At 43.9% G+C, this 21322-nt stretch overlaps 2 protein-coding genes across 2 annotated transcripts; both read right to left on the bottom strand.

Annotated features, from left to right (window-relative positions):
- Positions 1-8954: 8954 nt before the first annotated feature.
- LOC309715608 (odorant receptor 131-2-like) lies at positions 8955-14476 on the bottom strand (the record flags this gene model as incomplete). Its single annotated transcript, XM_082548853.1, has 2 exons — positions 8955-9552; positions 14121-14476. The coding sequence occupies 2 exons, from the start codon at positions 14474-14476 to the stop codon at positions 8955-8957; spliced, it is 954 nt and encodes a 317-aa protein (XP_082404979.1).
- Positions 14477-20371: 5895 nt separating this feature from the next.
- On the bottom strand, positions 20372-21322 carry LOC309715607 (odorant receptor 131-2-like; the record flags this gene model as incomplete). The annotated part of the gene is made up of 1 exon (XM_082548852.1): positions 20372-21322. The coding sequence occupies one exon, from the start codon at positions 21320-21322 to the stop codon at positions 20372-20374; it is 951 nt and encodes a 316-aa protein (XP_082404978.1).

The following is a 21322-nucleotide window of genomic DNA, read 5'->3' as shown; positions in this document are numbered from 1 at the left end:
TTCTACAGGAGATTCATACGGGACTTTAGCAGGATTGCCTTACCATTAACCCAGTTAACCTCTCCCAAGCTTGCTTTTCAGTGGAGTGACGCTGTCCAATCAGCCTTTCAGGAGCTCAAGAAACGGTTTGCTTCAGCGCCCATCCTGGTCCAACCTGATACCACTCTTCAGTTCGTGGTAGAGGTCGACGCATCCGACTCAGGGGTGGGGGCCGTCCTTTCCCAACAGAGGGAAGGTAAGATGCACCCTTGTGCCTATTTTTCCCGTCGTCTCACCCCTGCAGAACGTAACTACGACGTGGGCGATCGGGAGCTCTTGGCGATTAAGCTCGCCCTGGAAGAATGGCGGCATTGGCTGGAGGGCACCACTCAACCCTTTGTGGTCTGGACCGATCACAGAAACCTGGCCTACCTTCAAACGGCGAAACGTCTCAACGCTCGACAGGCCAGATGGGCCCTGTTTTTCACCCGTTTTCACTTCTCAATCACCTACAGACCCGGTTCCCGAAATGTCAAGCCGGACGCTCTCTCCCGTCAGTTTTCCGCTGCTGACGAAAAGGCGGATCCGGATTCCATTCTGCCGGCAACCTGTACTATTGGGGTCATCACCTGGGAGATCGAGGCGGCCATCCGGGCGGCTCAGATAGCCGAACCGGATCCGGGAGGGGGGCCCGTCCACCGACTCTATGTTCCGCGCTCTGTCAGATCCCAGGTTCTGCAATGGGCTCACACGGCCCGGTTCTCCTGCCACCCAGGGATACATCGCACCGTCAAGTTTCTCCAGCGGTACTTCTGGTGGCCCTCACTCACCCAAGATACTCGGGAATACATCACTGCTTGTACGGTCTGTGCCCGAAACAAACCATCGAACCAACCCCCGGCGGGTCAGCTCCATCCGTTATCCACTCCTTCCAGGCCATGGTCTCACATAGCACTGGACTTCATCACCGGGTTACCTCCATCAGCAGGTAACACTGTCATCCTCACCATAATCGATCGTTTCTCTAAAGTGGCTCATTTCATTGCTCTGCCTAAGCTTCCCACAGCTCTTGAGACTGCACGCCTACTCACCACTCACGTCTTCCGCCTGCATGGGATCCCGGAAGACATAGTGTCCGACAGAGGGCCTCAGTTTACTTCTCGGGTCTGGAAAGAGTTCTGCAACTCCCTGGGCGCAAAGGTCAGTCTATCCTCGGGTTATCATCCTCAGAGCAACGGCCAATCCGAGCGGGCCAACCAAGAACTGGAGACCGCCCTGCGCTGCGTCGCCTCCACCAATCAAACCATCTGGAGTGAGGAGTTGCCGTGGATCGAGTACGCCCATAACAGCTTGACTGCCTCTGCCACCGGCCGGTCTCTATTCGAAGCTTCCTTGGGATATCAGCCTCCTCTTTTTCCTGCTGTGGAAGGTGAGCACTCTGTACCCTCCGTCCAGGCTCATCTGCGCAGGTGTCGCAGAGTTTGGCGGGCAACTCAAGCAGCCCTACTGCGCACGAAGGAGAACAACAAACGCATCGCAGACCGGCACCGGACTCCAGCACCCGAATACTCTGTCGGCCAGAAGGTATGGCTTTCTACCCGCTTTGTTCCGGTCAGGACTGAATCTAAGAAACTTACACCCACCTTCATTGGCCCTTTTGAAATCTCCGCCTTGGTCAATCCTGTCTCTGTGAAGTTAAAGCTCCCTCGCAATATGAGAATCCATGATGTTTTCCATGTTTCACAACTCAAACCTGTCCGGTCCAGTCCTCTGTGCCCTCCTTCCAGGCCCCCTCCTCCCGCCCGGCTTGTGGATGGCTTGCCGGCCTACTCCATCACTCGCATCATGGACTCTCGGCGCCGTGGGCGTGGCTGTCAGTATCTGGTTGACTGGGAGGGTTATGGCGTGGAGGAGCGCTCCTGGGTCCCTCGGGCAGCCATTCTGGATGTGCCCATGCTCCGGGAGTTTCACCGCCTGCATCCGGACAAGCCTGGTGGGTCGCCGGGTGGCTCCCGTTGAGGGGGGGGGTACTGTCATGGTCTCCGCTCCTCGTCAGCTGACAGCCGTCAGGTGCTTTGTTTTTGTTTACCTTTCTCTCTCACCTCTGCTCTCTCTTTCTCTCTCGCCCTCTCCCATTCTCTTTCTCCTGCCGGGGCGGAGCTCAGTATGGGCTCCTGCCCCTGGCCTACACACCTGGAGGTGATCAGCACACCTGTCGGTGATCATGAGAGATTGGAACCCTTCTTAAGAGGGCGAGTCTGCTCTACTCGTCGCTGGATCGTTGAGCCTTCAGCGTCAGTCGTCCTGTATTTTATAAAGTCAGTTTGTGAGCATGTCTGAACCAGGAGACTAATGTTTTTTTTCTGCCTGTGCATAGATTGCCTCTGGACTTGTTCTTCCCCGTGCCTGGCGACTGAACGGGAGCAAGAGAGATAGAGGAAAGGAGAGGAGATGTGTTAGGACTGAATGGAAACCTTCCCTTCCTGGACTCCTGCCTCTTTCATTCCTGGACCCTGGAACCCCGACCCCTTTTTTCCTTTGGCACTATTATGTGTATATATGAATTTCACTGTAGGAAACACTGTAAATAAATGCACCTTTTGAAGATACTAGTGGTCTGCGCGTGAGTCCGATCTACGAAACCTGACACCTGGCTCCTTTAATCCTGCATGACAAACCTCAGGATGCAGGTTATTATTACTCTTTCCTGCTGGCACACCTGTCACACCTGAGAGTCAGCTACACAGCAAATTCAAAAGTGTTAAATTTTTTGGTGTTAATAGTCTTCTTGCAAAAGTAGAGTTAATTTTACTCTAAGCAGAGTCACATTCTTTTAATGTAACTCTGAGGTGTAAAATGATAGTAGTTAAAATCGAGTGTTAAAAATGAGTGTTTCTCTGTCAAATCTGGAGGTGTTACAATGGAAACATTAACTCTTGACCTCTTAACTCTGAACTCCTACAGGGGCTATGACACCAATAGAGTAAATTCACAGACTCCGCCCCCAGCACGGCTCCAATCGAAGCTGAAGTGAAGCCGTTTCAGAACATTTTGCTCTACATATTTGAGTTGTTTGCCATGCTTGGTAAGTCATTTTTTCAAAGATTGTTTCAATTATTATCATGAGCTTTTACTTCTGTGGCTCTTTGGAGTTGAGACGAAGCTGTGTGAAAGGCATTAGCCATGTTGCTCGGTGATAGCATAATATTCTGTTTTAGCTAGCTGAAAGGTATTGTCTGCGGGCAAATACCACAGCCTTGAAAAAAAGCTTGCATGTGAATTTTCAGTCAAACTTTTGGTCAAATACACCTAAAACAATGTGTAGAATGTGAAATGTTGGTATAATGGTGCTACTTGAAGCCTGAAAACGATCGCCCATAAAAATAAAAAAAAACAACGAGCAAACAGCAGTAGCAGACGTCCTGACTGGATTCTACGTTAGCATTTAGATCCCTCCAGAGTTTTGTGCACACGGTTTAGGTAAAAATGAAAAAGGTTGAGGTTTTACATTTAGTTCAGTATTACCTGTTGCCTGTGTCCTTGTCTTTTGGGAAAATACTTTACACAAGTAATGGCTCAAAGAGGATTCCTTTTTTTTTTACTGTGCTGCAATTGTTTACTGGATTATTTGTGCCATTAATTAGTGTCAACTAATTTTTATTCGATCTCCGCACAGGATATGCTTGTGAAGATGGAATATGGGGGAGAGCAGAAGTGCGTTGAAGTTCCACAAAGTGATGAATGAAGGACATGCATATTGTATTGAAGAAATAAGTGATGAGATGCTGTTATTTGCATTTACCATGTCAGACCTTTTGATAAACAAAATTCTAATGAAAGTGAGAACATGTACACTGTTACATCTTTCAGAAAATGTTTTGAAATTGTGGTGCACAGTTCAGAATAAATGTTTTTCAAAAACCATTGGATCTTTTTAGTAAATGTTTATTTCCAAAAGAAATTTCTAGAAGTTCAGAACAGGAAAATTCCCGCTTTTTAGAATGAATTAGAAGATAACTCTTAAGTAGTTAAACTAAAATACTCTTTGAGAGTTAATATATAAACTCTTAACACTAAGTGTTAAATTATCAACTCCAGACAGATTTGGTGTTTAACACTAAATCAGAGTTAATGTACCAACTCTCCAAAAAGAGTTAAATTAACACTCTCTGGTGTGGACCCATATAGACACTTTAATAGTGTTGAAATCAAATCCGACAGTGTTAATTTGGACATGCTGGATTTGCTGTGTAGAAACTTACAGTGACGTTGACATCATGCAAAGACTGCCAGACTCTGTAATACTGCAAATGATCAGTGACTCAGGTTATCACTAAACTTTAAACGGCACCTCTGTGTCTCTGTGTGCTGAACATTTAGGATTGAGTCAGGCTGCATCAGCTGAAGCTGTTATTTGTATATATCAGTATTTTTTATTCAGGTGTGGGGAAAATACGTAAGACTGCAGTGAAGCGATGCACCAGATTAATCCCTGGCCATAGGTATCGTACTTAAATCAGACTACTGATCCAGCCACATCAGCCTTTTGTGAGGTCTGTTTAAAGTAGACTAAAAGTGAACTGCAGGTTCCTGAGAGGTGGACTGTGAGCACAGAAACACATGTTCATACATACAGCTGCAGCAAACTTACATTAATTTTAAATAGATTTGTTACTCTGATGTCTGTCAGAAGTAAGTTATATCTGTCTATTCAGAAGACATTTGTTTAAATAGTTCTACAAATCTGAGCTGTTGGTGTGTCCTTGGATTGTGTGGTAATAATATTAGAGCCTCAACCTTTTTTACTGAATCTCTACTCTGAGTCATGTTACGTGAGATTAGTTCTATGTTTACCTGTCAGCCTGGACGAATGTGCTGTGTGAAGGAAATTAAATTAAATCAGATCTGAGCTGTGTACATTTAAGGAACCTGTTCATATTTAATTGAAATATGAACCAGTGATTTTTTTGATTGCTGATTCCAAGAGAGTCTTGGAACAACAGTGAAAGAAAACCAAAGGGGAGAAGAGACGGTGAGAAGGGGGGGGGAAGAGAGAGAAAAAAAAAAAGAACTCCTGGGTCACCTGTATGGAGAAAAAAAACAAACAAACAAAAAAAACAAACAGAGGAGACAGCAAACAACAAAGAGCAACATAATAATAGAGAAAACAAAGCACCATCACAATAAACTAGCTAGTCATAGATATCAATATTTACTAAATAATAAACGATATTGTGCAGCACGCAAGATAGACAGCGCACAGTGTGCTTTGAGGCAGCAGCCAAGAAAGCTTTGGTCCGCGTCTGTGAATACCCATGTGTACACCTGTGTGCATACCTGTGTGGATCAGCATGCTTGCATTCCAAAGGTTTCTCCATGTAATGATCTGCTAGGGAGTGTGGGGGGGGCCACAGCCCCGTCCTCCAGGGTGTGAAGCGGGTATGGAGGAGATCAAAACTCCAGACATCCAGAGGCCCCCAGAACACAAGAGACCAAGGAAGACCAACAGAGGGGCAGCCGCGCCACTGTTCCAGTAAGAGCTGAGGAGAGTCCCAGATGAGGGCTCGCCCAGCAGCCGCGGAGGAGAAGTCAGGGGGAGTTGCAGTGACGCGCCCGTGAGCTCCGCCGGCCCCCAGCTGTGCCTGAGTGACCGAGCCCCAGGCCGAGAGGCCGGGGGCACCCCACCTCCAAAGGGGCCCGAGCGAGCCCCAGGCCCCAGGCCCCGACAAGCGGCCGCCAAGGAGTGAGCCGGTGTGTACCCGGACGCCCACCCCCAGACACAAAGAACCACCAACACACCGACACCTGAGGGAGTCCGCCACCGGCAGGGGAAGTGGTGGTGGGTGGAGATAGGCCTCCAAACCTTGGAGGGCCTGAGGTGTCCCCAGAGAGGTGGCGTCTGATACCCAACCTGACATATAGACACAGACATACAGGCACACACAGATACAAACATCCATTCCCACCCTCATGCTCTCATATGCACTCACTCCACACTCAACCAACGTGGAGACAGACATAAAGAGACGCTGTACACACAATCACACTCCCCAAGCGTACTCTACAAACCGGGTCTAGGTACCCTTGCCCCTGGAGGGGGGAATTGCACCGATTCCAAGAGAGTCTTTGTGGAAATCCTGTTTGGCTTTTTGTTATTTTAATTCTCTTCTCTGTTTTCCAGAACAGTTGCTGTCCACATGGGTCAGTGGGACCAAGAAACACTGTGCTAATGTGGGACCCTGATAGAGTTGGATGTCTCGATGTCTTGTCTTGGTCTCGGATTAGGCGGTCTTGACTACAAGTCTAGACTCTGACCAGCAACATCCAGCAAGGCCCAGACAGCGTTTTCTATCTCCCAGAAGGGAGATGATTTTTGTTGAGCTTCACACTTGCAGAGGAAAGTTTGCAGAGATTAGTGATGTGCGGATCGATCCTGAAATATCGATTCCTCCGATACCAATCATTTATGTTCTAGAATCGATTCTCACATTAAAATATCGATATTTTAGTAATTTAGGGTTAATTTATAGTTTACCATTAACAGGAACACAGTGGAAAGAAACTATATCATTCGGATTGTCTACATTCAAAGGAACTACTTCCTCTTCCGCCTTTCATAGTTATGTGCGAAATACGGCTGTATAAATGTCTCACAGCCGCTGGCGTGCGCACTCACAACAATGGCTGAGCGTAATTGGAGTCATGCGTGGACGTATTTTACCTCCACAAACAGCTGAGACATGGTTTGCGATACATGTGGCAAAAAAGTGAGGTGTTGTGGCCATACTTGCCAACCTTGAGACCTCAGAATTAGGGAGACATTCAAAAGGGCTGTTGGGGGGGGTAATAAATACATTTTACAGTGTTTATTTATCGGATAAAATACGTTAAATGTCACCATTATTATTGGCCGGCCCAGAAACAGCGGGGGTGTCCAAATTCAGAGGCTGCTTCCACCTGAGGACCGGCCTTCGCGGTCTAAAGAAAGCCGGGTATACGTCACGAGCTCCCTCGGTGGAGTGAAACTCTGCCGTCTGCTCCTTGATATCTAAAATATAACCGGGTGCTGACGTAAACTCTCGACCGTCTCACACTTTCTTTAATCAGTTTTCTGTTTGACGTTTATTCAGCTGTGTGAAAACCCGGAGGAACCCACCCGAGGGATTAATAAAGTTTAATTTAATCTAATCTAATAACTTTAATCTCAGCCAAACCGATTTACTCACGAACAAATAAAACACTGAAAAAGCCAAACAATAACATTTTTAAATTATCAAAGTGACTTGTACATCATGTTTAACCCGAGTAGTGAAAGCCCGCGGGGGTTTGAAAACGATGTGTCGATCGGCTCAGATATTTGAAGTTTACACAGCTACATTCTCAACTGAAAGTTTTTTTGCGACCCAGAAAGAGAAATAAAAGTAATATTAAAACTAAGTATCTGCCGGCATTTTTAGAAACTGGAATTGGCTGGGCCGCGCTATGAATTCTGCGATATGGTTTTCAATTTTGTTGTCCAGGTGGAAATTCGGGAGAATGGTGGCTCTGGGATTCTCCCGGAAAAATCGGGAGGGTTGGCATGTATGGTTTTGGCAACACCACTAACCTTGTCAAACAGCTCAGAGTAAATTATATCACAGAATATGATGAGCATATGTTGAGGCAAACTGAAGAGGAGGACAGGGACAGGTGCTGCTAGGGCGAGACAGACGTCTCTCACGGAGTCCATTAGTGCTGCAGGCAGGCAAGGTGTTCAAATAGAGCACAACTTAAGTTTTTTTTTTAAATTTCTATATGATGAACTCTGCATTATTAAGTGATAAGAACAAGAAATCTGATGTCCTGTAATCATTATGATGCTATAATTTGAGATACAATAAATAAAATACGTTTTTGCACAGAGTATCGGATCAGTATCGCCGATACCACCCTGAATATTACTTGGTATCGGATCGGAAAGGAAATCAGTGGTATTGCACATCACTAGCAGAGATCCCTCCCACCCTGGCTTTTATGTGCTAGATTTCTTATCTGAAACAGTAATATTTCAGTGAATGCTGCTTATACCACAGGTTAATACACTCTACTGATCCCTGATAGGAGAATCATCAATTTTGCCAATAAAGAAGCCTGGTGGATGTTTGTTTACAGTGTGATGATGGGACATCATGCTCTGCAACTGTCCCACAGCCCCTGTTTGGTGACATCTACATGTATCTTGCAGAGAATCCTTCACCTCACACTGCTGCCTGAATAAAAGCTTTCAACTGCAGACCTGTAAGGCTGGGTTATTTAAGGTATGCTCACATGTTGACGCTATAATCTATGCCATTTTGGCAGCTGTAAATAAGCAAAGTACAGCTATATATATATCACAAAGTCACAAAAGTCACCTGAAGGCGATTTATGTAATGGGGTGAATACCATACTATATACAAAAGGTCTGTGATCAAACTATTTAAGACTTTTTGTTGATTGAAAATTCACCAAATTATTCAAGACTGATAGCAGAGAACAACTTTACCAACACAAAGCACCTTTAGTTTTCCAAAGTGCTGAATTTATTTGCAGAACTTGGAACTGAAAGAAAACCCTCTAGGACACCTGCAGTAATTCCAAGGCTAAACTGCAGGTTTAGAAGTAGGACAGATGTAGGCCAATTACATCTAATTAAAAATTGCTGCAATTTCTTTGCCTGAGCAGTGCTTGAGATAGAGTGGCTGCACACAGATTACGGGGTTACACAAATGTGACGCTCTTTCCTGTTTTACCAAAGCATGTAATCATTTGAGAGAATTATAAAGAATTATGTTCCTTTAGTAAACTGCAGCAAACAATTCCTCACGTGTGTCATTTGACAACGGTATGGTTTTAAATAAAAATTCAAAAGTCAAGTCAGAAACAGAAGGAGTTATCCAGAATTGCAGTACGGTACTTTGAGGTTTGTATGCTTGTAAGCGTGGTGTATACTCTGACTAACACTCTACTTCGATCGCAGCCTTCAGTCTTGGCTGTATGACTGAGTATTTCAGTCGACAGCAAAGATAATATATGAGCACAGGTCTGATGCTTTGATCTCTGATACCATAAATCAGTGAACTCAGACATCTGGGGAAAAGGAAAATACAAACATAAAAAACAATCTGGATGCGCACAAACACTATCCTTGTTAAAACTCTTGCAAGTGCTGTGAGTAGTGGGTTACAAATGGTTGAAGAAAGACTGAGACCCAGCTGCACCAGATGTAGCAGCAGTGTGTTACAAGCCTTACGGGCTGAAGCTTTATCTGTGGAGGCCGACCTGGCTGCTACTATAACACCGATATAAGAGCATGTGATTGCCACACTTGCTGAAATAAACAGAGCACATGTGAAGGCTTTGTCGTAATCATCAGACATAGACCCACCAGACATTGCTATTTCAGAGCAAAAGTCTTTCATCTGCAGACTATCAAGGGCTCCAAAAGGAAACTCTAACAGCAGAAGAACTCGAGTCAAGATATTTAGTGAACCGATGGCCCAGATCACAATGATGGCCACACCTGTGTTGGTGATAGTGATGATGCTAGCATGCCTCAGTGGGTAGCACACAGCAACATATCTCTCCAGAGACATCACCACCAGCGTGACAGGAGAGACCACAGTTGTAAGATTGGCAAGCATGGTGAGAAAACCACATACAGGATATGTTAGTGTTATCCTACAAGCAGCAATAATATACAATAACTGACTCAGTGCCATCTGTACTGTGTCTGCAAACAGAAGGTTATACAGGAGAATGTATCGCGACGTCTCACAGAACAAAGCTTTGCTCCTTAAAGTAAAAAGCATGATTCCATTAATGCAGAGAAATAAACAACATGGCAGTGTAGTCAGAGTGGAAAATAAAACTCTTTCCAAAACCCCTTGATACTGCTGGTTAGCAGTAACATTGGTCAGAGACAGATTTGCAAGTAACATTTCAATAAAGAAATTCAGTTTTTAACATCTTCAGTGGAAATAAAACACAAAAAAGTATTCCAACATTTAAAACAGAAAGATCCACAGAGCTCTTTTCAGGTCATCCTCCTTCTGCAGGAAATTAATAGGTTAGAGGGCTGTGGCTGCTTTCAGCTAAACGGCACTGGACAGCAAGATTTTCTTACCCACACATTGTGTATATACGCTCTGTAGTCACACCTTTTCATGTGACTATCACATGTCTGCATTATTTTTTTCCAGTTTCCTTACAACCCCCCTCCTCGCGCCAGGGACATGATGACGTTAACATTATAGTATAGGAGTAATATATTAATAGCCTGTTAAGTTGATTCCACATTGTTTAAAGTCAAAGGAGCTTGCAAAGAAAAGCGTCTGGACTTCTTTAAGTTGCTTGAAGACGTTTCACCTCTCATCCGAGAAGCTTCTTCAGTTCTAAGGTCAAATGGTGGAGAGTCCCAGATTTAAACTCAGTGGGAGTTTCCCCCCACAGAGGGACAAAAGGACCCCCTGATGATCCTCTAATCGCCTGAGCCAAGGTGTGAAACTGGGTGTGGGTCCCAATCAGCCAGAGTTTCGGGTGAGCTCATTGTGAAACCTGGCCCCACCTTATCATGCGAATTCCTGAGGTCAGATGGCCCAGGATGTGAGTGGGCGTTAAGGCGTCTGGGAAGGGATCTCAAAACTGGATTATAGATGGCAGAGAGTTGGTGTCGTAAACCCCCGCCTCTGTTCAAAGATGGTCGCTCACAGTGGACATAGATGCTTCTTTCACTCCTCTTTCAAACCATCTGTCCTCTCTGTCCAAAATGTGAACGTTGGCATCCTCGAAAGAGTGTCCTTTATCCTTAAGATGCAGATGGATGCTGAGTCTTGTCCTGTGGAGGTGGCTCTTCTGTGTTGTGCCATGCGCTTGTGAAGTGGCTGTTTGGTCTCTCCAATGTAGAGGTCTGGGCATTCCTCGCTGCACTGTACAGCATACACCACATTGTTAAGTTTGTGTTTTGGCGTTTTATCTTTCGGGTGAACCAGTTTTTGTCTGAGTGTGTTGCTGGGTCTGAAATACACTGGGATGTCATGCTTGGAGAAAACTCTCCTGAGTTTTTCTGATACACCGGCTACATAGGGGATGACAATGTTGTTGCGTCTGTCCTTCTTATCCTCCCTCGCTGTTGGATAAATTTTCATGGAAACATAATATTGCCTTCCATTGCTATGCAGATGATATCCAAATCTATTTACCCCTGAATTTGGATCTCCAGTCCCCTCTATTGCTATTGCTAAACTACCTGCGTGATGTTAAAGACTTGCTACTGCACAACTCTCTCACCCTTAATGAAAACAAAACAGAAATTAGCATTTTTGACAGTCACATCCCCGTGGAACAGCTATCGGGTATCCTGGGATCCTATACCAGTCATCTTTCCTTTACTGTTAGAAACCTTGGAGTAGTGCTGGATAGTTCCCTCAAATTAGACAAGCAAGTGTCTGCAGTGGTGAAAACCAATCGGGAGCTATGAGAATCTGGCGTGTTGTTTCACTTCTCCTGTTGTTCTTTACAGTGTGTTATAAGTGTTGAATGCTTTGAGCTAAACGATGCCGATGCTAGATGCGATGCTAGCTGCTAATAGCTGTTAGCCACCCCACCCCACTGAAGCCATATTCCGATCGGGGAGGTATTCAAGTAGAAGCAATAGCTCTGTTTATATTAGAATGGTTATGTCTTAATAGATATGAGCATATTTCAAGTTTAATAGTATTTGCACTGAATTAAGTTACATTTGCTTGTAAGCCTTAAGGATGAATGTCACTTTCATTGCTATGACTGTTTACATTACTGTTTAAGCTGCTGATGTTCTTTGTTGTGATATAATTTTGATAAAATTGTTGATACTGGTACAAACAAGTTACTGTAACTCGTGTAACTTGGTAAAGCTAAAGGGAATGCCATTTGTGATTAATACATTTGGAAAAGAAGTTAATGAGCTCATGTTAAGAACACAAAATGGGAAAAGAAATTGATTGTTCTGCACTGTTTGTGTAGATTGGTTTTTTTGAATACTAGAAGGATTCTGGAGAACCACTGACGGCGAGAACAGCCCAAATGAGATCCTGGATGATCGTGAAATGGTGTGGCCAGCCATGCGATCGGATTGTGGGATTTGCCTGAGAAACTGATTCAAGCAACCCTGGATTTCAGATAAGCCCTATGCACTACTTTTCCTACCCGGATAATAGGGTTTGCACACTGACAATTCCCCTACAGTACACCTGTTTGGGTTTTCAACGACTTTAAAGGACAATTCAGACTGGACAATTCAAACTTCACAACAGGAACACTTTAATCTGTTTCATTCATTCCCAAGAGCTCTGATACTGTTCAGTATAAATCTTCCATTTAAATGTCTTTATTTTGTTTTGTTTTACCTGTATTCACCTTTAAAATGCACTATTAGTTTGCCATTTGGGTTATTGTGTTGTATATGTATATAAATGCTACTGAGGCAATAAAGGTCCCAGTTATTCACTTCCAAGCCAACTCCTTTTGTGAGTCTCCAAAACAAAACCTCCTCCTGAACCTAGTAAGATGTCTAGGGTCTCTATTTGAAGTGAGAGTGTACTGGTCCTGAGTAGAGGCGCTACAGACACTTGGTGAATGGACTCCCATTCGATGTGAGAACATAATCCATCTGTTTACAGAGGGAAAGTGTGATTTTTTTTTTTTTAAATGAATTTTTTGGGGGTGCATAACATTAGCTGGCACAATGTTAGCTTGGATTTGACCTCTGAATTCAACCTTGTCATGCGATGACTTCAGAAGATCAGGGTTGAGGTAACGCAGTATAGGATGAGATTTTATCCAGGTGCCAGTCATGCACCCTCTCTTCCTTGTGTTTTCACTTCTTTGATGAAGGAGATTTCTTCTCAGATGATAAAATATAGATATGATTCATATCTTGAATTTGAAGGTGTACACACAAATTCAAATTGGTTTCTAACGGTTCTATGATTTCTCCTCCAGCTTTATATATGAAAATGTGATTAGGCAGAATGTGCATCTCACATCTCTGGAGTACGGGTTGGCCAAGGGGAATGATTAGCTGAGTGGAAAAATATAAGTGACTGTTGAACTGGGAGTGTGGAGTGTAGATATATTTGTAGCCTCAGTATCGCTCTGCGTTGGTTGGAAAGAGTGACACAACTCATGACAGGAGTGACACCTGATGATGTCCTTCATGAAAATGGCAAGTGTTTAAATCATGCTTGTTAAGCATGATGGTGTTATGGAGGTGAAAACTGTCTATATATAGCAAATGTCTATATTAGGCCCGGTGGTATGATGGAAACACTAATTCTGGAAAAAAAAAGGTTAGTCATTGGTCTGAGTCAAAGTCGAGGTATGTGACAGTTTACTTCGGCAATGACTTTAATTTTCCGATCAGCAGCAGGATCAAGAACAAGGAAGAGTTTGGCGAAAAGCTGAAATTTTATATTTGAAAACAAGTCTGGATCAGTTTAATATGAGAAGTATACATCTTGCAGAAACCCAGCAGATAATCTGAGGCTTACTTTTATTAAACCATTTCAGATTCCAGGTGAAATATTGCAAGTTACTGACTTCGTTTCTGATGACAGCATAGGTGGGACATGAGGACAGGTCTGATGGTCTGATCTCTTAGCCCATAGACTAGAGAACTCAGGCATCTGGGTAAGATAATAAAGCACAAATAAAATACATTCTGAACCCATAAAAATATTGTCATTGTTATGGTTCTTGAAAGGGCAGCGAGCAAAGGGTTATAAATAGTAGAGGAGAGACTCAGGCACAGCTGCATCATATTCAGCAGTAGAGTGTTTCGAGCTTTACGTGCTAAAGCTTTGTTTGCAGAGGCCAACCTGGCAGCTAATATCACACCGATATAAGAAAAAACGACTGCCACACCAGCTGATACAAACACTAAACATGTGAAAGCGGTGTCATATTGATCAGACCTTGTCCCGAGTAACAGAGCTATTTTAGAACAACTGTCTTTGATCTGCAGGTTTTTCAACACTTCAAATGGGAAAAAAAAGATGACTCGAGTGAGATTATTTAGTGAACTGATAATCCAAATCACAACGATAGCAGCCCCTGTGTTTCTGATGGTGATGATGGTAGGATACCTCAGTGGGTAGCACACAGCAACATATCTCTCCAGAGGCATCACCGAAAGGGTGAGAGGGGAGATCCCAGTGGTGAGATTGGCCAACAAGCTGAGACATACACATACAGGATACGGCAATTTTACTCTAAAAATAGAGAGCAGGAAAAGAACTTGACTCTGTGCCAGCTGCACAGTGTCTGCAAAAAGGAGGTTATACAGAAGAATGTAACGGGGAGTGTCACGAAACACTGGCTTACTCCTCAGTGTGAACAACATGGTCCCATTAAGGAAGAGAAAAGTAAAAGATGGAACTGTTGACAGAGTGGAAACAATAATTACCCTCAGTAGGTCCTGATACTGCACTTCAAAAGACATGTTAGTGTAAGATACATTTGACATTGCAGAAAATTTATGACATGTAAAACAAATCTGTTGAAGTCAATGTAGCACAGAATCCCAATAATTGCTGTATTCATAAAGGAGAAAAAAACATTAAAATCTCTCACAAAAGCCTGGTGGTTGATAAAAATCCCAGTCCCACAAAAAGATTTTACTGTTCCTTCTACTGGCAGTCATCAGGTCAGGATCTGTGTTTGCCCACTGTTGGCAGAGCTCTTCTACAGAGTTGGCCTGACATTGCATACAATTTATTAGTTCTGTCCTCGCAACCTTACAGTGTCATGTGACACTCAGTTGCAGTGTCACATGACACTGATCACTAATGAGCAATGTAAACATCCTTCTTTGTTTTTGCCCATCCCGTTTGGTTCTTTAGCCATCAGAATTTCTGTCTGAAGGCCAAGGAAGATGCCCAACAGATTTACTTTGGCAAGTGGATCATCACAGCCTTGGTCCATTTGATTGTACTTTGTTATTATTATTTGTTTATTTTATTTTCAGTTCTTACCACCTTACCACTGTTCTTAGTTTTTACCACCAAGCCATACGACACCTCAACCACAACACTTAAACACACACAACACAGCACTCAGAAGCTACCCTGCAGCTTCACAAGTACTCTGTTTAATCTGCACTGGTCACTTCACTTTGTCATTGATATTTATATTTAAGAAGGGGGACCGGAGGGTGTGTTCCAACTACAGGGGGATCACACTCCTCAGCCTCCCTGGGAAAGTCTATGCCAGGGTGCTGGAAAGGAGAGTTCGTCCGCTAGTCGAACCTCGGATACAGGAGGAACAATGCGGTTTTCGTCCTGGTCGCGGAACACTGGACCAGCTCTTTATCCTCTCGAGGATACTTGAGGGTGCATGGGAGTTTGCCCAAACAGTCTACATGTGTTTTGTGGACTTGGAGAAGGCATTCGACCGTGTCCCTCGGGGTGTCCTGTGGGAGGTGTTGCGGGAGTATGGGGTATCTGGCCCATTGCTACTGGCCATTCGATCCCTATACAACCGTTGCAAGAGCTTGGTTCGCATTGCCGGCAATAAGTCAGACTCGTTCCCGGTGGGTGATGGGCTCCGCCAGGGCTGCCCTTTGTCTCCGGTTCTGTTCATAATTTTTATGGACAGGATTTGTAGGCGCAGCCAAGTGGCGGAGGGCTTTTGCTTTGGTGGCCTCAGAATCTCATCTCTGATTTTTGCGGATGATGTGGTTCTGTTGGCTTCATCGGGGGAGGGCCTCCAGCTCGCACTGGAACGGTTCGCAGCCGAGTGTGAAGCAGCCACATTAATCTCATCAGATTTGTGGTTTTGTTTAAATCAACTGCAGAAAATCAGTTTTCATGTCATTTTCAAATACTGCGCAAATATTTTTTTGACCATAGTTAACAACAATTGCATGTATGTGTCAGGATCTGGAGACTCGACTGGAAAATTCCATCAGGCACCTGAGTTCCTTGGTCTCCACCCCAGGGCGGAGTCATCATCCCTGCTGCAGTCCTGCACACCTGAGACTGATTCGGGGCAAACAGGTTGAGGATTTAAGGACCCCTCAGACTCTCCTTCACCTACAGTTCATCAACGACCTCTCGTTGGTATTGACTCTACGGCTTTTTACGCTCGTGCCACTTTTTCCTTGTTAACTTTGGTTTCATGCGCTTCAGATTCCCTGGACCTTCTTTGCTATCACCCTCAACCTCAGCTCTCCGTGGATCATCTTCATATTCAGGAATAATACAAGGACCCTCACCTGCCTGCTCTCCAGCCTCACTGACCACCTTGGACACAGCGGAACTCAGGTCTGCCAGCCTCTCCACTACTCCCCTGGACTATCGCTGCCTCTCCCTCAAAGCGAGGTTCACGCCGGTCACCAACGCAACCGCTCCGTTCCCGTCGAAACCTGCTAGACCCCCGTTCACCTCCACTGTCACACGGTTACATCATTAGCGACACCCTGCCTCATATTCACTTGTTGACTAAATAATAAACACTGCAAAACGTTGAGCCGTCTCTGTTGTGGTTATCTGCAATCGAGTCCGATCTAGCTATCGGCCCGTGGCCACAGTGACATTATGTCAGCATGTCATTAGGAAAAGACCCGAAAGACTGTACTTTCAACTATCAGTTTTTATATCTGGTAAATATATACTTTTTAAATGTGTGTTTTTATTGAAAGCAATTTGTCACTCTGTGTTTTGAAAATTGATATAGTGTGAAAACTATTATAGACATTATTACAAATCAAGAACAACCTGCCGTAATAGCAATCAGCAGCAAGTAACAGTAAAAGGTGCATAACAAAGAGACAACAGATTAATTATTCATTAATAATACAACAATACATCTCTCACATAAAACTGCTGTGTGGGAAATTTCAAACAACAGAGCTTCACCGTTTGCCCAGGTTATCTGCAAGTAGAAGACCCACCGAGAAATCTTTCTGGTATAACAAATAGACATCAACTTGAAAAAACAACAGGAGAGTGGAAAATGCCCCCAAACAAAAAGTTTTAATCATAACGATGACAATAAGCAGCCTGAATATTTTACATGTAATCATTAAGGTTGTATTTATGATGAGTATCTTCGTGAGCCTCTTGTAAAATTGTCTCAAAACTGGCTTCCACAGTGGCATAAACAAATAGAATTTATACAAAATATTTGACTGGAGACAGGAGGTGGAGTACAAAAATATTAAGGGTCACAGTGCTGTGGAAGACATCGTCCCTCGTCCCTGTACCAAAGACGCCACGTCCCAGTGGCCCCCAGGATTACAGGCCCGTGGCACTGACGTCCCACATCATGAAGACCCTGGAAAGGCTCATCGTGGACCAGCTGCGACCCATAGTAAGACCACATCTGGATCCCCTTCAATTTGCTTATCAGCCTCGTCTCGGAACTGAGGACGCCATCATCTACCTGCTCAATCGTGTCTACACCCATCTGGACCAGCCGGCGAGCACTGTGAGGGTCATGTTTTTGACTTTTCCAGTGCTTTCAACAGCATCAGGCCGACCCTCCTGGGTGATAAGTTAGCAGCGATGCAGGTGGATGCTTCTCTGGTGTCCTGGATTGTTGATTACCTGACAGGAAGACCACAATATGTACGTCTCCCACAGTGTGTGTCTGACAAAGTGATCAGCAACACAGGGGCACCACAGGGGACTGTCCTCTCCCCCTTCCTCTTCACCCTCTACACCACAGACTTCAGCCACTGCACAGAGACCTCCATCTTCAGAAGTTTTCTGATGACTCTGCGGTGGTTGGATGCATCAGCAGGGATGATGAGACAGAGTACCGGGCTGTGGTCGACTCCTTTGTCACGTGGTGTGAGCAGAATCATCTGCAGCTCAACGTGGCAAAGACCAAGGAACTGATCGTGGACTTCAGGAAGACCAGGAAACACTTGACCCCTGTTTCAATCCAGGGGGTCAGTGTTGACATTGTGGATGACTGTACATACACTTTGCAGTTATTTATTTGTAAAAAATGTTTGGAATCAAGTCTGACTTTTGTTCCACTTCTCACGTGTGCACCACTTTGTGTTGGTCTTTCACCTGGAATTCCAATAACATTGATTCATGTTTGTGGCTGTAATGAGACAAAATGTGGGAAAGTTCAAGGAGGCCGAATACTTTTGCAAACCGCTGTACCTCAGAGTACACATAGATAATAAACTGGACTGGGTTAAAAACACCACTGCACATTTCAGGAAGGGCCAGAGTCGTCTCTATTTTCTGAGGCGACTGAGGTCCTTCAACATCTGCCAGAAAATGCTGAGGATTTTCTATGAGTCTGTTGTGGCCAGTGCGATCCTCTATGCTGTTGCATGCTGGGGGAGCAGGCTGAGGGTCGCAGATGCCAACAGACTCAATAAACTGATCCGTAAGGCCAGCAATGTTGTGGGGATGGAGCTGGACTCCTTCAAGGTGGTGTCGGAGAGGTGGATGCTGTCCAAGATAAAGACAATGTTGGATAACACCTCCCACCCACTCCATGACACGCTGGTCAGTCACAGGAGCTCGTTCAGTGAGAGACTGAGATTACCCATGATGCACCACTGAACGACACAGGAAATCTTTCCTGCCTGTGCAACTCATCCACTTAACACACTGTATACTGCAACAGCTACACCCTTTTTGGACATGTTCTTCCCTTTTCAACCATTTATTAATAAGTGACTTTATGGATATATATGCATGTATATATGGTGCTATTCTTAGTTGTGTATTGTCTGTCTTTTTTAGAGATGGACCGATCCGATATTACGTATCGGTATCGGTGCGATACTGACCTAAATTACTGGATCGGATATCGGAGAAAAATAAAAAATGTAATCCGATCCATTAAATATCACGAAAGCACCTCGCAAAACTTGCAGCACGCCGTAACTCACTTCAGAACGTTAGCACATCGGAGCAGTATGCATCACGTGATAGAGCGGCTGTGGCATGCGGGGCCTGTCGGTGGTCTGGATAGCATTTGGAGCTTCGCTAGCAACCCGGCATTTCATCTCCGACAAAGTTATCCCGAGAGAAGTAAAGCAAGTGTGTAAGTCCATCTCTGAATGTTTGTAAAGCATTCCCACGTTAAGCTTAACAAGCGACTGCCTCTCCGGCTGCTACTTCAATCGTGAAACTGATCAGCTGATCGGCTTTTCTGTCGCGAGTCCGTCTCTCTTGTTTGTTTTTGGCCCACTTTGCACCAGAAAGAGGAAACCAGCGGCTGAACAACAGCAGCACGTTTAAGCTTGATCAGCTGTTGTTAGAATGTATTTAATATTACTTTCTACTCGAGGATCTTTTTCTACGTAGCTGACGCTGGTAACTGTGCAGGGGCGGATCTAGCAAAGTTTAGCCAGGGGGGCTGATAGGGCATTAACTGGGAAAAGGGGGCACAAAGACATACTTTTCTTTCTTATTCTCATTTAAAATGTCTAGCTTTTAATAAATAATTATCTGACACCCAAAGTTTTAATTTGATGTAAAATGAATAGAAGTCAATTACTGTATATAGTGACTATTAAGTCTAATATATATACCCTAGTAAGCTATAGCACTTTTTCCTTTGGGAAGGTACCATCTGTGCAGTCTGCAATTTTGTTGAAGAAAGATGTTGAATCTATTTAATATTTCTTGAAAAATAATTGATTTCTGTGCATTTTTTTTCACACTGCATCAAATTAAGGTTGATTACGTCGATTAAGCATCATGAGGTGGAGCGTGAGGGGTGGTTCCCTATTTTTTATTTATTTATTTTTGTTGTTGCTGGGAGTTGGAACCCTATTAGTTAGGTTGCTTAATATTTATGCTAAGTACTCTTTAAAATACCAGAATAGGGAGGATGGTGTAGGTCTAAGTTTATTAGATTGATCAGTATTGCTGAACTATGAAATATTTTTTTTGTATACAGGTATAACAGAATAGCTTTAGTGTAGTTGTTGTTTTAAACTTGAATATGAACTTATACAAAATGCAGCAAGATATTTAAAAAAACAGTTTTGTTGATTAAAAAACACTATATCGGATTCATATCGGTATCGGCAGATATCCAAATTTATGATATCGGTATCGGACATAAAAAAGTGGTATCGTGCCATCTCTAGTCTTTTTTTACTGTCTTTTTACTGTTTGTTTATAATGGAGCACTGTAATGATAAAGAATTTCCCCTAGGGATCAATAAAGTATTCTGATTCGGTAAGCGCCTCAAGCAGACTTGGAAAATGTGGTAAAAAATGGCTACAGCTATCTATGCTTCGTTGAACAATAATACCTATCGTTCATTTGTTGTTTGAAAAAATGAAAACTGTTGCTTTAAATCACGAGACTAAAATATGCAGACCAACAAAGGCCTCCATGCAAACTAAACATGTCATCCCTTGTCTTCTGCCACTGGGCATTTCAATCGACAGCACAGATGATATATGAGGACAGGTCTGATAGTCTGATCTCTTAGTCCATAAATGAGAGAAGTCAGACACCTGGGTACGATAATAAAGAGAAGATAAAAAACATTCTGAATGCGAACAAGTACTATCCTTGTAACAATCATTAAAAGAGGCACGAGTAATGGGTAGTAAATAGTTGAGGAGAGGCTGAGGAACAGCTGCATCAGATTCAAGAGCAGTGTGTTACGAGCTTTAAAGGCCAAGGCTTTGTCTGTGGAGGCTGACCTGGCTGCTACAATCACACCAATGTAAGAGAAAATGACTGCCACACCAGCAGCCACAACCACAATACAAGTGAAAGCTTTGTCAAAACGATCAGACTTTGTCCCGAGCAGAATAGCGATGTCACCACAAAAGCCTTTCACCTCTAAATCACCCAACTCTTCAAATAGTGATAAAAACAACAGAGTGCGAATAATAATGTTTAAAAAACTGATGGCCCAAATCACAGTGATAGCTGCCCCTGTGTTTCTGATGGTGATGATGGTTGCATGTCTCAGTGGGTAGCACACAGCAACATATCTCTCAAGAGGCGTCACAACCAGCGTGAGAGGAGATATCACAGATGTGAGATGAGTGAAGTTGACAAGAAAAGTACATACAGGATATGACACTGTTATTCTAAGAACTGCAAGAAGAAAATGAATCTGACTCTGTGCCAGCTGCACAGTGTCCGCAAAAAGCAGGTTATACAGAAGAATATAACGGCAGGTCTCACGAAACACAGGTTTACTCCTCAGAGTGAACAACATGATGCCATTGATGAAAAGAAACACACAGGTCGGAAGTGTTGTCAGAGTAGAAATCATGACTCGTTCTGCTAACCCTGGAGACTGGACTGTGATGTTAGTGAGAGTCTGTGATGTGCTTGTCAT

This window comes from Aulonocara stuartgranti (assembly GCF_965226115.1).
Source record: "Aulonocara stuartgranti genome assembly, chromosome: 10".
In the NCBI taxonomy this organism is placed as follows: domain Eukaryota; kingdom Metazoa; phylum Chordata; class Actinopteri; order Cichliformes; family Cichlidae; genus Aulonocara; species Aulonocara stuartgranti.
The sequence above is the reverse complement of the archived record's forward strand: the minus strand, read 5'-3'. Positions and strand labels throughout refer to the sequence as shown.